The sequence below is a fragment of the Haliotis rufescens genome, unplaced genomic scaffold (assembly GCF_023055435.1).
Source record: "Haliotis rufescens isolate VD_foot unplaced genomic scaffold, xgHalRufe1.0.p SCAF_79, whole genome shotgun sequence".
In the NCBI taxonomy this organism is placed as follows: Eukaryota; Metazoa; Mollusca; class Gastropoda; order Lepetellida; family Haliotidae; genus Haliotis; species Haliotis rufescens.
Genome location: NW_025964371.1, coordinates 779,348 through 795,204, shown reverse-complemented (window position 1 = coordinate 795,204; position 15,857 = coordinate 779,348). Strand labels below are relative to the sequence as shown.

Genomic DNA, 15,857 nt, shown 5'->3' with positions numbered 1-15,857 from the left:
CTCCACACCACCCCACCAAACACCCAGCACACCACACCATTTCACTCCACAGCACAGCACACCACGCCACACCACACCACACCATCTCACTCCGAACCACCCCACACCCACACCCACCACACCACACCATTTCACTCCACACCACACCACACCACACCACACCACGCCATCTCACTCCACACCACCCCACCCCACACCCACCACACCACACCATTTCACTTCACACCATCCCACATCATCCCATACCAAAACACACCAGACCACGCCATCTTACGCCACCCCTTTTCACTCCATCCCACCCCACCCGAAACCACACCACACCACACCACACCACACCATTTCACTCCACACCACCCGACCCCACACCACTTCACACCACACCCAACACCACACCACACCCACCACACCACACCATTTCACTCCACACCATCCCACATCATCCCATACCAAAACACACCACACCACCCAAAATACACAATACCAGACCGCACCATCCCAGGCCTCCCCTTTTCACTCCACCTCACCCCACCCGACACCACACCATTTCACTACACCCCAACCCACCCCACCCCACCCCACCCCTTTCCGCCCCACACCACCCCACCCCACACCACACCACCCCTCCCAACCCCACCCCATCCCACACCACACCACCCCATTTTACACCACCCCACACCACACCACACCACACCACACCACACCACACCACACCACACCACACCACACCACACCACACCACACCACACCACACCACACCACACCACACCACACCACACCACACCACACCACACCACACTATTTCACTCCACACCATCCCACCCCACACAACACCTTTTCACTCCACACCACACCACACCACTCCACCCCACATCACACCACACCACACCAAACCACACCACACCACAACATTTCACCACACACCACACCACACCACACCATTTCACTCCTCCCCACACCACACCATTTCACCACACCCCAACTCGCTTTCACTCGTCAGATACGTTTTGAAACAGCTAGTTCCAAGATGAATGGAATCTGACAGACACACCTGTGGTAATCTCTATAGGACAAAAAGGATTATAAATTATAGCTCATACAATATTATAAACTTAACATCTTTTTGTGCACACACAAAAGCGCGACATTCACACAAGCAGTATTAGAGCATCATTTCCATGTTGTATTAATAAAAAATCTTAATGGAATGTAACGTGATAAAACATTTGTAAACTTTGTACCCTTTTCCCCAAGTTAATACATGCACAGTAATCACAAGTAAAACAAGTGGACACTGTCTTTATTATTGTGAACGAAAATATTTATATCAGTTCTAACAGGCATGTATTAAGAGAGTTTTCCTACGTTATCGCCCGGAAGTGATCTGCGTGTCACCAGTGATGGAAGTCTACAGTCCAGGTGGGTGTGTTGTCTCTCGTCTCTCTCACTCTCTCTGTCCTTCTACACACAGAAAACTGTTTGATATTCAGGTCAAAACGTACATGCATATGTCAAGACACTACCAGGATGCTGAAGGTTGTACCTGTACCTTTATTCTACAAGTTATAGACGTGATATTAGTGTAAGCTGACTGAAACACATTCGTATTTTCGTTTTACACTTACGAATCTGGAGAGGGTGCAGGGGATGCACACCCTACCCCATCCCACTCGATTTCACCCAACCCAATCCCTCGCCACTCCATTGCAAGCTACCCCACCCCCTCAAAACCACCCCACACCACCCTATTTCACTCAACCCCAACCAACCACCACACCACACCACACCACACCACACCACACCACACCACACCACACCACACCACACCACACCACACCACACCAAACACACCACACCTCACCACACCACACCACACCACACCACACCACACCACACCACACCACACCACACCACACCACACCACACCACACCACCACACCACACCACCACACCACACCACACCACACCACACCACACCACACCACACCACACCACACCACACCACACCACACCACACCACACCACACCACACCACACCACACCGCCCAACCCCTTTTCCCTCCAAAACACCACACCCTACACCACACCACACTTTTTCACTCCACACATCCCACCCCACCCGATTTAACTCCAACCCACACGACCCCATCCAACACCACACCACCCCACCCCATCCCACACTACACCATTTCACTTCACCCCACCCCACCCAATCACACCCTACCCCACCCTACCCAACCCAACACCACACCATCCCATTTCACTCCACTCACACCAGACCACACCAGACCACACCACACCACACCACACCACACCACACCACACCACACCACACCACACCACACCACACCACACACACCACAACACACCACACCACACCATTTCACTCAACACCACCCCACCCCACCCAACAACACACCATTTCAGTCCACCGCACCCCTCCCGGCCCCACCCCACACAACACCATCCCATTTCACTCCACCTCACCCTACACCACACGACACCACACCTCATCATTTCACTCCAAACCACACCACACAAAAAACAACCCAACAGAACAGCACACTTTTTCACTCAACACCAAACCACCCCACACCACAGCACACCACACCACACCACAGGGCACCACACCACACCACACCACACCACACCACACCGCCATGTCATTCCGTCCCGCACCACATCACATCACACCACACCATCCCTTTCACTCCACCACACACCACACCATAACACACCATTTCACTCCAAACAACCCCACACCACACCACACCATTTACCACAGCATTTAACACCTACCTACCCCACCCCACATAGCACTACACCACGCCATTTCACTCCACCCCACCCCACACCACACCACACCACCTCATTTCACTCCACCCAAACCCCACCCCACCCCATCCCACCCCACCCCACACCACCCCACCCCACCATTTCACACCACACCACACCGCACGATTTCACTCCAGACCACACCACCCTACCCCACACCACACCACACCACACCACACCATTTCACTCCACACCACCCAACACCACACCGCACGATTTCACTCCAGACCACCCCACCCTACCCCACACCACACCACACTAAACCATTTCACTCCACACCACACCACACCACACCAGACCATTTCACTCCACACCACCCTACACCACCAAACAACACACCGCACCATTTCACTTCATAACCACACCACAACACAACACAACACAACACAAACACCTGAACATACTGTGTGAGATAGGAGTAAGGTATTTTTGTCACTTTGTTATCGTGAGTCATGAAGTTGTTATGCTTATCAAGATGACACTTACTGGCGTAATGTTGCTTCTATATGTACAGGTATAGTGATCTCTCACTGGTAGGGTAGGGTTACTGCATGCATGCAATTAATGGCCCGTGTACTGTTTAAATTGTCGTTGTTTATCCTGTGTGTGTGTGTGTGTGTGTGAGTGTGTGTGAGTGTGTGTGTGTGTGTGTGTGTGTGTGTGTGTGTGTGTGTGTGTGTGTGTGTGTGTGTGTGTGTGTGTGTGTGTGTGTGTGTGTGTGTGTGTGTGTGTGTGTGTGTGTGTGTGTGTGTGTGTGTGTGTCTGTGTGTCTGTGTGTGCTTGTACTAATGCCGATTTTATAGTTCTGGCCAACTGAGATACCATGCCACAGTTAAACACGAATAGCCCACTTAGGAACAATATACTGACTCCGAGCCAACTAAATGTTTTGGCCCCTTAATGACGAACGCCAGGCAGGGTAACAACAAATACCGTTTTTAACGCCTTTTGGTATGAAACAGTAATGAAACCCACGACCTTAAGCCCCCGGAGCGGACGCTCTACCACAAGACCACAGAGGCCACTACATAGTTGAATATCATTTATAAAATCCTATTAATGTGATCACAAATGCATGCTGAAAGAATTAGTGCTGCTTTATCAGGAATATTGGTTTATGTTGTATCTGAATGTACATGTATAGTGAGGGCTTCTGGAACTGTACATCGCCTCCGTGGTCTAGAGGTAGAGCCTGCGCACGGAGAGCGGAAGATCCGGGGTTCGATCCCCGGCCGTGTCATACCAAAAGACGTTATAAGATGGTACTTGTTGTTACCCTGTCTGGCGCTCGGCATTAAGGGGCTAAAACAAGGACTGAGTGGGTCTGGGTGGGGTAGTCATGTTAAACTGCGGCATGGTATCTCAGTGTGCTAGCACTATACATCGGCATCAGTTTGGACTAGTACAAGCAGACACACACACACACACGTGCATGCACGTCGCTATATAAGTGCAGTAATCTTGGACGCGACGTTTAACCCAATTTCATCTCACTTGGCTTGTACGCATTTCTGGTGAGTAGGAGTTTATCAAGTAGAACAGTAGATCAAGAATATGTCAAATATGCTAAGAACAATAGTGCGATGTTTGATGTAGTAAATGTTCGTGTTAAATCGTCGAGTATGTAGTCATTTGTCCTACATGACGTCATCTTGTGCGAGAAGGGGCGTAGGAGTAGCCTAATGGTTAAATCGTTGGCTCGTCACGCCGAAGACCCGGTACAATCTGTGAAGCCCATTTTCCAGTGTCACCCGCCTTGATATTGTTCATATTCATTGTTCACTCAATTCAAATAAACTTAAGCATTTATCAATCAAGTTCATATTTGCTTTATATGTGTAATCTTATAAACAATAACATCTTAAAATCCCTTTCCTGTTCGTTTTGAAAAACGATATGTTTTTTCACTGGCCTTAATTATGTGTAATATTGAATTGATATGAATATGTGATTTGGGTTGATTGTGACAGGAGAAATTTCATTAAAAAGTAGATGTTTTTATTTAAGGTAACAATTTGTATTTTTATCAATAATAAAATTGTCTATAAATGACCGAGAAACAAGTCTACTAGAGTGAGGATGAATAGCCCAACGGAAACTAAATACTTTTCTTTTAGATCAGCAAGTGGCCACATAATTAAAATATTATTCCTTGTATTGCACAGATGGTCTCGGAAAAACATGTGTTTAGCCAATTTGATAAAAATACTACATATTCAGAGACTCTAGTGGATGCTTCACACCACAAACGTCGCATGGTTATGGATCTTACACACATACAATGGACATATGTATCTCAGTATTGTTTTGTGTCTTTCAGAATGGACACCTTCCCGAAGTGTTCCGTCTGTCATCAGGAGTTCACACTAAAAGGTCCTGTCTACACGCTGTGTGTGAGAAGTGTGTGACATCTGTAGCTGGCGGTGTGATATCATGCTCCAAATGTCAGAGGGAGGTCAACCTCACAGACACAAGTCTCCAGAAGGATGCAGTCAGACAGAAGGAAATATTCTACCTGACCGTCAAACATCGCCCCACAGAGCTCCTCTGTACATATGAAGATGACGGGAACCAGGCTGTGTGTTGGTGTCAGGAATGTAAAGAGTCCCTCTGTGAATACTGCCAGAACATGCACAGCAGCGTCAAACTTTTCAGAAATCATGCTGTGCACAACTTTGGGGATATAACACCGCAAAACCTTGAAAATAAAACCAATTGCAGTATTCACGAACGGTATCCACTTGATTTGTTTGACAAAAGCTGCAACATGTGTATCTGTTGCCAATGTAGGAGAGGGGAGCACGCGGATCACGAGGTTAGTCACCTGGATGAAGCTGCTGAAGGAGTTACACAGCGGATTGAACAACACGGGAAAGATCTGGCAGCGTTACTGTCTCGTCAGCAAACACACCTTCAGAGTATCAGACAAGAAACACAGTTGACCAACAGGACGCAGGACACATTGAGGAAGACAATAGAACATACTTTCCGGTCTTTAAAATCACAACTTGACCAAAGGGAGAAGGAACTCCTGATTGATCTTGAAAGTCAGACGAGGGAAACCAAAGGCAACTCTACATGCTTTTGAAACCTCATGTGAAGATCATCACGCAAGATGCACCGACATTTCAGGTTATATCCGAAAATGTCTTCTCCATGCTTCAACATCGGTCCTCCTGCAGCTGGAGAACACTGTTGAGGGGATGACTCGGACCTGCCGAGAAACTGCTTCACCTGAAACACATGATATACCTGAAGCTCTCTTCAACACCAATGGTTTGTCCAAACTGAAATCAGATATGTCTGGATTTGGTAATATCACTACCTTGAAAGAAGATTCAGAAGGGGGAACACCTGATGGTATGCATATCAAAACAGTTATTGTGCTTTATTGATGATATGTGCCTATATTCTGCTTAAACTTTATTCATGTGTTTCCTTTTTTGTTTGTTTGTTTGTTGTTTAACGCCATACTCAGCAATATATTTCAGCTATATGACGGCGGTCTGTAAATAATCAAGTCTGGACCAGACTATCCAGTGATTGACATCATGAGCATCGATCCACGCAATTGGGATTGATGACATGCATCTGATATGTTTCGTGGTGTTATTTTAATTAAGCATTGTTCTGTCACTCGGGATTCACAATTTGCTTCTACAATTACAGACAAGCAAAGACAAACTGATGATGACTATTTGGCGGACCTGGAACAGAAACACGAAATGGTATGTCTAATTATAAAGGGATACACGTAGGCATCGGCCCTCAGTCATTCATCCCATCAATTGTTATATATTTCATTCATATTGTCTAACTATTTAAGAAGTAAATATCAGAACAACTGAACAGATCAAATTATAGTACCACAAGGACTTTGCAGGTCCAGTCAACTGATGTATCTTGGTCACACAATAATGATATGATTGAAAGAATATCTTGATACTGTTTGATTAATAAGAGTTCATGTACAGCCTCCAACTCCGACCCAAAGGTAAAATATATTTTAACTTTAAGGAGCTTGCAAAGATGGAGTCAAATATTGCTTCACACAATGAAAGAACTGAACAACTTCAGCAGCTAACAGACAAGCTGAATGCCGAAGCAAACAACATGAAATTGGTTTGTATATCATTTTGTCACACTCATTGAGGAGAGAATGGTGAGATTGTATAGTTGTTGATACTTCAGAATTGTCAGATAGAGAAGGGATTGGTTAAAATACCACATACATGTGCAACCCGTAGAGACATCTAAAACCTATTTCCCTATTGCTTGACTTGTCCAGACTTGATATTGTTGAAGTTCCTGTCACAAGTTGAAGGAGTTTACAACGTCAACACAACTATTTGCATGTTTCCTTACTATGAATAATAAAATCGTATTTTGCTAATATTAATTTTATGAGCTATTCCATTTACTTATTTGTAGATGCTAGCTGAGAAAGATCAAACCTGCCAGGTCGCCATTGATTGTCTATAAACATCCTTGATAGGTATGTACACTGTCTGTATTCTGTTCCTGGTACTGGTCCTGTTGTCACTTCTTGTCTGTGGTGCGTTCCTTGTACTGGTCCTGTTGTCACTTCCTGTCTGTATTCTGTTCATGGTACTGGTCCTGTTTTCACTTCCTGTTTGTGGTCTGTTCCTGGTACTTGTCTGTTTTCACTTCCTGTCTGTGATCCGTTCCTGGTACTGGTCCTGTTTTCACTTCCTGTCTGTTGTCTGTTCCTTTTACTGGCCCTTTTTCACTTCCTGTCTGTTGTCTGTTCCTTGTACTGGCCCTGTTTTCACTTCATGTCTGTGGTCTGTTCCTAATACTGCTCCTGTTTTCACTTCCTGTCTGTAGTCTGTTCCTGGTACTGGTCCTGTTTTCAATTCCTGTCTGTGGTCTGTTCCTAATACTGCTCCTGTTTTCACCTCCTGTCTGTGGTCTGTTCCTGGTACTGGTCCTGTTTTCACTTCCTGTCTGTGGTCTGTTCCTTGTACTGGTCCTGTTTTCACTTCCTGTCTGTGCTCTGTTCCTGGTAATGGTCTTACCTCCTATAGGACGTACATTTTAGACAATGGCCTAAATGTACCAGTTATATTTTTCGCTCCAAATAAGAGGACCCAGCAGTATGTGACCCACCTTCACGAGGCAAAAGCATTAACTGAATGTAAAAGTCCAGTTTCCATCCTTGCCGAACTAAGCTGGAAATTCTTGGCTCGATCGTAGCGCCACCAGCGGCTTTTACGGGTTATATCCCCTCTATGTCCCTGGCCTCCTTCTGACCAATCGGATTTAACATATCACTACATTTGCTTTAAAAATGGCGGCGCCAAATCAAGACGATTTGATCGATAACCAAGATCTTTCTTGTAATAAAAAGGGTCTTACTTTGCGAAGTGCTTCAAATCACGTGAGCACCTGAACAACATGAAACGATTTGGAATATTTCTGTTGACGGCATGTTGACAGTACACATGCTTTGTTTATGAACTGGATGTTGATGTTGTTACGTAATTTGATTAGATTTTGCGTAGACGTAGTTAGTACAGTTATTTCATAACTCCATAATTCCAACCTAGTTCGGCAAGGGTGGAAACTGGACGTATATAGTCCGTTAACTCCCTTGCCTCGGGAAGATGTATGTGACCCAGTATGACACGGTATGTGACCCAGTATGGGACCCGGTATGTGAGTCTCCTCACAAGGACAACTCTAAGCTGTTGTTGTCTTGCAGGTTTCCCAACTGGAGGCTGTAGTTATCTGCTGAAGACAGGGGTTGCAGACAGACGCATGGTCCTGCATTGTGAGTACCTAAACTGAAGATCAAAAGAAAGTTCACAGAAGAAAATGATGAATAACCCCCTATAAATGCATGCAGTCAAATGTTTGTAACATGATGTAAACAGTTGACCCAAACGCAGCACACTCGCTTCCAAAGTACCAAAACCATGCAGCCATCGATGCACGAGTTGCGACCAAAAAAAACGTAAACATGTTTTTTGTTGCTGTATGGTACCTGTGTAAAAGTCGACCGAAAGTGTCGACACACTCACATGAATCAAAAACACACCGAACAGATGCCACGTTTAAATGCAGAACTGAGAGAGAGAGAGAGAGGGGGGGTCATTGGTATGGCCATGGTGGGGACTCAACAAGGTCAGGTTGGCAACACTCGGTTGCTCACGTCAGACCATCAACAAACTGATCACACAGTACAACAAGACTGGCCACACCACCGACAGGCCTCGGAGTAGCAGACCACGTGTAACCACGCCCTTAGAAGATGTATATCTGCAAAGCTTGCATCCACGCCATCGGCAGCAACGGCGTATGGCCACCGTGTCAGCCCCCACACTGTGAGAAGACGACTGCTTGCTGTTGGCATTAGGGCATACAGACCGCTCCGTGGGATGGTGTTGGGTCCACAACATCGCCAAGATAGACCACGGTGGGCCCGACGTGTACGACGATGGCTGCGGCACGAATGGCAACGTGTCTTGCTCACCGATGAGAGTAGGTTAAACCTATTCCATGCAGACGGGAGGGTCCGTATCTATCGCCGTAAGGAGGAAGGGCTGGCTCCTGGCTATATACAAGATGTCCATCCCCATGGAGGTCGTAGTCTTATAGTGGTGGGCGGAATGTGTGACGACCAGAAGACACCAATCGTTGTTATCCATGGCAACCTCAATGCACAACAGTACGTTGACGAAGTCCTGAGGCGAGTAGTGGTGCCATTTCTGCAGCGACATAATCAACCAAGCGATGGGGGAGGGGTCCTGCTGCAACAGGACAAGGCCCGACCACACACCGCCCGGTTCACGCAGGACTTTCTAAACAACGTCAACGTGCCTGTACTGAGTGAGTGAGTGAGTGAGCTTGATTTAACGCCGCTTTTAGCAATATGCCAGCAATATCACGGCGGGGGACACCAGAAATGGGCTTTATTGTATTGTACCCATGTCTGGAATCGAACCCGAGTCTTCTGCGTGACGAGCGAACCCTTTAACCACTAGGCTACCAGACAAATGTCATCTTTTTTTATCTTCAGTTTACATCATCCGTTAAGTGGATATATACCCACACATTCAGTCTACTGAATCACTGCACAGGCACAAGTTACCAAGGATACATCGTAGTAACAATCATTGAGGAAGTGGCATTGCTGTCATCATCACAAACACCTTTGACACACATTTAGAAATATATCTTCCCTTAAGGAAAATGTGAAACAGGCACCTTATAACTGTCCATGTCTATTTTGTTTTTAACTTGGGTAGACAAATCTCACACCCAAATAATTCATAAGAGCCTCAGTTCAGACATTGCTTAAAATCGTTCAATGGACTCTGCTTTTATGATTATGGAAAGGGTTTGTGGCTTTTATTTACATTCTTTCATTGATTTTTTACTGCAAATCCTCTCTCGCGACCGCTTAATATTATACCACTGGAAACAAACAGGGCCCGGAAATCATTCACACCAGCCAGTATTAGTCTTTCAAATGATTATATGTTTAATACTTTTGAACAGTTTGCTGTACACAAATCTTATTCTGTTATTATCCCTTTTATTAAAGTTTACTATTGCTGTGTTATAAATACATATACTTTAAAAAAACAATTATTGTCGTCACATTGAGAGCGAATAATTTTCTACATGTTTTTACTCGTGGTTATATTAGTAAGTGTCTTATTTTCTTATGTACATACTAGTATTGTAATATCATATATTTTCTTTTTTGCATATTTAGGACTAATCAACTGTGCAAAACAGATTTCCCTTGGGATAATGAAGTCTTATCTTATCTTGTCTTATAATATGCTGGAAAACTTAAGTTGTTTCTGATATGTTGACAAATAATACAAGCAGAGTAAGACATTGTCTCGTCATATGAGGGTTCGAATACAAAATAAGGATCAATGTTTTCAGAAGGGGTAAAGCTGGTACGAGGAAGGGTAGGGTGGGGGATATTGGAACGGAGCCCGTCCGTCCGTACGCTTCTCAAAGGGGACACAGTTTCTCAAAAACCATTTAAGACAGAGAAAAGAAATTTATACACTGATTATACTGGTCATAACCTCAGATGGTTTCAAAAATTGGTGCCGTAAATTCATTTTTTACAAAGTTATGGCCCTTGCTCCAAGCTTTTCAACTTTGTGCATACTGCGTGAATTGGGACACGTTTTCTCAGAAACTACAGACCTTATATGAATGAAACTTTGCAAGTGTCTAAAGACTGAGTTCGAAAATGTGTCTACTCATTAATACTTTTAGAGAGTCATGGCCCAAGCTCCGTGTTTTGTTCAACTAAGTGCATACTTAGTGCAATGGGGAAAAATTTTCACAGACACTTCTGAAGTCACTCGAATGAAAGATTGCAGCCTTATCTAAAGGAAACTTGTCAAGGCTGAGTTCGAAAGTTGGTCCCATAAATTATCTGTTTACAGACTTCTGGCCCTTGATCCAGGTTATTTTACTTGGTGCACAGTGCGTGCTATGGAGACATGTTTTCTCAGAAAATACTGGAGTTAGCTTATTTGTTGCTTAACGCTGCACTCAACAATATTCCAGCTATGTGACGGCAGTCTGTAAAGAATCGAGTCTGGATCAGACAATCCACTGATTGACATCATGAGCCTCGATCCACACAACGGAGATACGATGACATGCATCAACCAAGTCAGGGAGCCTGAATCCCCGGTCCCGTTAGTCGGGTCCAAAGATATACTTATCAAGACCGAGTTATGTTTTCTAGAGATGTGGCCTTTTGTGTGTATCAATTTCACATGTAATAAATATTCTGATGACATAAAGCGGCGTCAGTGACCATCTCTTCTTGAGGCTTCATGTGACTTTTTTATACTTAATATTTACTACTGTATGAACAAACAAAATTCTATTGTGCCCCATGGCGAGGAGTGATGACATTGTTTTCATTTTAGTGTAGAGGTGATCTTCCTCATAATTAACAGAATGTCCCTTGTTTATTGTGTTATGGTTTGTGTCCTGTACTGAAAATGCTGCCTGTCTACTATCTCCCTACGTCAACCCGCCGAGACACGTGGGTACACAAGCCCCGACATTGCGACACCAGGTCACGTGACACTGTGATCTTTTCATTGTTTGACATGAAATCTACATGTCCCTCGTTATACCACGTTGACTCGTATACGACGGTATACGCCTGTGATTGCGATTATTCGACCTCTGAATATTTATCGTGTATGTTTATCCCTGTTTTTTTAGTTGGTATTTTTTTTTAGATTTATATGAAGTCTGATCACTGAATGTTGATGTCTTGTGTCTACCGCTCTGATTCATTGAATAACTTACGAACCATTCACTAGATCTCGGGGAAGAATAGGTCTTCAGCAACCCATGCTTGCCGTAAAAGGCGACTATGCTTCTCGTGAGAGGCGACTTACGGGATCGGGTGGTCAGGCTCGCTTACTTGATTGATGCATGTCATCGAATCGCAATTGCGTGGATTGATGCTCATGATGTCAATCAGTGGATTGTCTGGCCCTGAATCGATTTTTTTACAGACCACCGTCATAAAACTGCAATATTAAACAACAAACAAACAAACATATACCAGACCCATTAAGAACTACATTTACATTCGGGTTAAAGTGTTGTCAGTTAGTCCAATGTAAACACAAATCATAAATAAGGTTTTATTTTCGTACAACTGCAATGTGATTATATTACGCTATTTATATATCAGGACAGCGTACTTAGCTGTCAATTACAAGCATGTAAATACCATTATATCTCGCGAAACTGTCACTATAGTTGTCTCATGTTTCGTTCGCATGTAAACTGCATTCATATTTTGTAGGTTTACACCTAAAGTATGACAAAGACAGAGTCAATCTCGACAGGGTTCACATCAACACAGAAGAAGACCTGGTCAACGGGGAGTCGGACACCAGACCTGCAAGGGAGGGGAGACTGAAGAAGTACAGTGGCACATGTAGCACTGCCCCCCTCCCCCGGGCTGGCTGTCCCCAGTCCTGGGAGATGAAATCTAGGGTCAGCCTGGATAAAACACTCACAGAGGGCTGGCTCATCCTGGAGGTTGTTGTGTGCCAGGAGGAGCAGAGGGACCTGGGTCATTGGCTGGGTGGAAGTCCCGGCTCCTACAGCATGACCGTCGCCCACTGTTCTACACACGACGGGATATGCAGGATGACACGGAAGGAGGGGAAGCGTGTGCTGTGTCTGCCTGACACTCTCCCCAACACAGCAGGGGCATCACACACACTACATTACGGTGTCGTCCATGATGACGCCAGGAAGAAGATTGTCTTCATTGATGTGAAGGAGAATAAAGTGATATCGACGTTAGACAATGTAGACTCTAGTCAGCCACTGTGGCCGATGTTCGGGGCGTATAACTCACGTAGCCTCACTGTCAGCATGACACTTGTAGTGGGCAGCGACATCAACATGACAGAGGAGAAGAAAGCAATGATTGTCAAGGCACTGTCGTGGTGGTGACAATGATTGTCAAGGCACTGTCGTGATCGTGACAATGATTGTCAAGGCACTGTTGTGATGGTGACAATGATTGTCAAGGCACTGTCACGATGGTGACAATGATTGTCAAGGCACTGTCGTCATGGTGACAATGATTGTCAAGGCACTGTTGTGATGGTGACAATGATTGTCAAGGCACTGTCACGATGGTGACAATGATTGTCAAGGCACTGTCGTCATGGTGACAAGATTGGTGATTATGACACATTGTGAATGTTAAGGAGTTGGGTTTTTTTAATGATAGTTATGAAACTGAATAAAATATACTCAGTAAATAAATTAACTGGGAATTATATTTGATACAAGGGATTATTTGGAGAAGTTCTGGAAATAGTGGGGCAGTGGGGTAGCCTAGTTGTAAATGTTTTTGCTCGTCACGCCGAAGACCTTGGTTCGATTCCCCACATGGGTACAATGTATGACGCCCATTTCTGTGTCCCTCCTCCGTGATATTGCTGGAATATTGCGGCGTAAAACCATACTCACTCACTCACTGGAAATAGGGCCACTCAACAGTGCCACACTATGTGTATTTAGAGCCTTTGGCGTTGATAATTTTGAACTACGGGTAATTGAGTGAGGTCTTTTTTGTTTGATATGAAATATGTTGTATTCAATGCGTGTATTTAGGAAAAACATCGAATGTATGTTTAAAGATGCCTTCAGCATTTCTTTAGGGTATTTCGCAGCAACAGTGAGAGTGAGACTTTGTTTCCTTGCATTCGCTTCCACGGAGGAAACTCCCGAACATAGTTTAACTATGCTTCAATGAATACTGATGTGTCTGCGAGTGTAGTTTTACGCGTCTTGAAACAATATTTTCGCAAAATCACACCAGGGAACACCAGAAATTTTCTTCCAAGATCTTACCCATGCATTTGTGGAATCGAACCAGGGTTAGTGGTCTGACGAGTGAATGCTCTGAACCACTGAACCACCCCACCGCCCCTGGTTATTGTGGAAATATTGGTTAACTACCCTGTAATGTTGTACACCTGTTTCTTATAAGACTTATGAATGCACAGCGCTTGTATAACATGTATGCACATATCTGACCTGAGAAGATCCAGGGTAGAATAGGTCTTCAGCAACCGATGCTTGCCGTGAACGGCGACTATGCTGTCGTGAGAGGCGACTAACGGGATCGGGTGGTCAGGCCTGCTGACTTGGTAGATGCATGTCATCGATCCCAATTACGTGGATCGATGCTCGAGTTGTAAATCACTAGATTGTCTGGTCAAGAATCGCTTATTTACAGACCGCCGTCATGTAGCTGGAATATTGCTGTGTGCGACGTTAAACAACAAACATCACCTATAGCTCTACGAAAATCTATGATTTTATTACAATATTATATTCTTAATGTTGAAATCGTTTGTCTCCATGGGAACAGACTTGAAATTGAATTGAAGGGTTGAATAACTCAATAGTTGTTTTATATTTATTGACTGTTGGAAAGTTGTATACTTAATATACTGTTGTTAACTGACGGAAGGCATGGATCGTGTTCCATACCGAGGTTATAAACCTTTCAGTCTTTCTCATAGAAAATTAAGATCAATTCGTTTATACCTTTATTTGTTAGATCTCAGCTTAGATTTAAATGTGAGTCATGTACACAGGTATCTATTCTTATGTATAACTGCTTAAGAAGGACTTGTACATACATATCAAACTCCTTCGCCATTTGCGTATACAGATGAACCTAGTAAAGTGCCTGTTAATGAATAAATTTAACCAATTCACTTCACTTTCATTTTCCACGGATTTAGACAGCATCGTTTGTAAAGGTCGAGTTTTATTAACCTTAAGTCGACAACGACTGTTTCGCTACTTCTACTGTGTTCCTGACAAAATTATACCGAGTTATGAGCGGTTAGATGTTGATGACGGGCATCACCATCAACTTGTGTGCAATGCATGCACGTCGTCACTGGATTATTAGCGGCAAAGCTGTTCTCACATTTGGTTCAACAACGTCTGCGAGCCTGACCACCTGATCCCGTTAGTCGTACCATGCGATTATGCTTGTCGTAAGAGGCGACTAACGGGATCAGGAGGTCAGGCTCGCTGACTTGGTTTATGCATGTCAGCATGTACCAATTGCGTGGATTGATGCTCATGATGACAATCACTGTATTGTCTGATCCAGACTCGATCATTAACAGACCCCTATCATAAAGCTAGAATATTGCTGAGTGCATCGATAAATAGCAAGCCTAGTGGTTAAAGCGTTCGCTCGTCACGCCGAAGACCCGTGTTCGATTCCAAACATGGGTACAATGTGTGAAGCCCCTTTCTAGTGACCCCCGCCGTGATACTAAGGGAAAACTCCAGCATACGTCACAGACTGTTCATGTGACAATTTTATCTTTCCACAAGACACATGAGGGTCAGACTCGTGAAGATCCTTGTAGATGTGTTTGCCAATTGTTCATGTCATGTCACTGTAGCAGCAGGGCACCGAACCAGCTGCGGAGTGGAAGTGC

General features: G+C 44.5%; 1 protein-coding gene across 1 annotated transcript in view; it reads left to right on the top strand.

The window, feature by feature from the left end:
• The window catches only part of LOC124121275, a 31,449-nt gene extending 18,046 nt beyond the window's left edge, over positions 1 to 13,403 (top strand). Inside the window, exon 7 of the mRNA XM_048388767.1 lies at positions 12,668 to 13,403. Within this exon, the coding sequence (XP_048244724.1) occupies positions 12,668 to 13,329 (662 nt within the window). The 3' untranslated portion in view covers positions 13,330 to 13,403. The remainder of the gene's footprint in view (positions 1 to 12,667) is intronic.
• Positions 13,404 to 15,857: the final 2,454 nt, after the last annotated feature.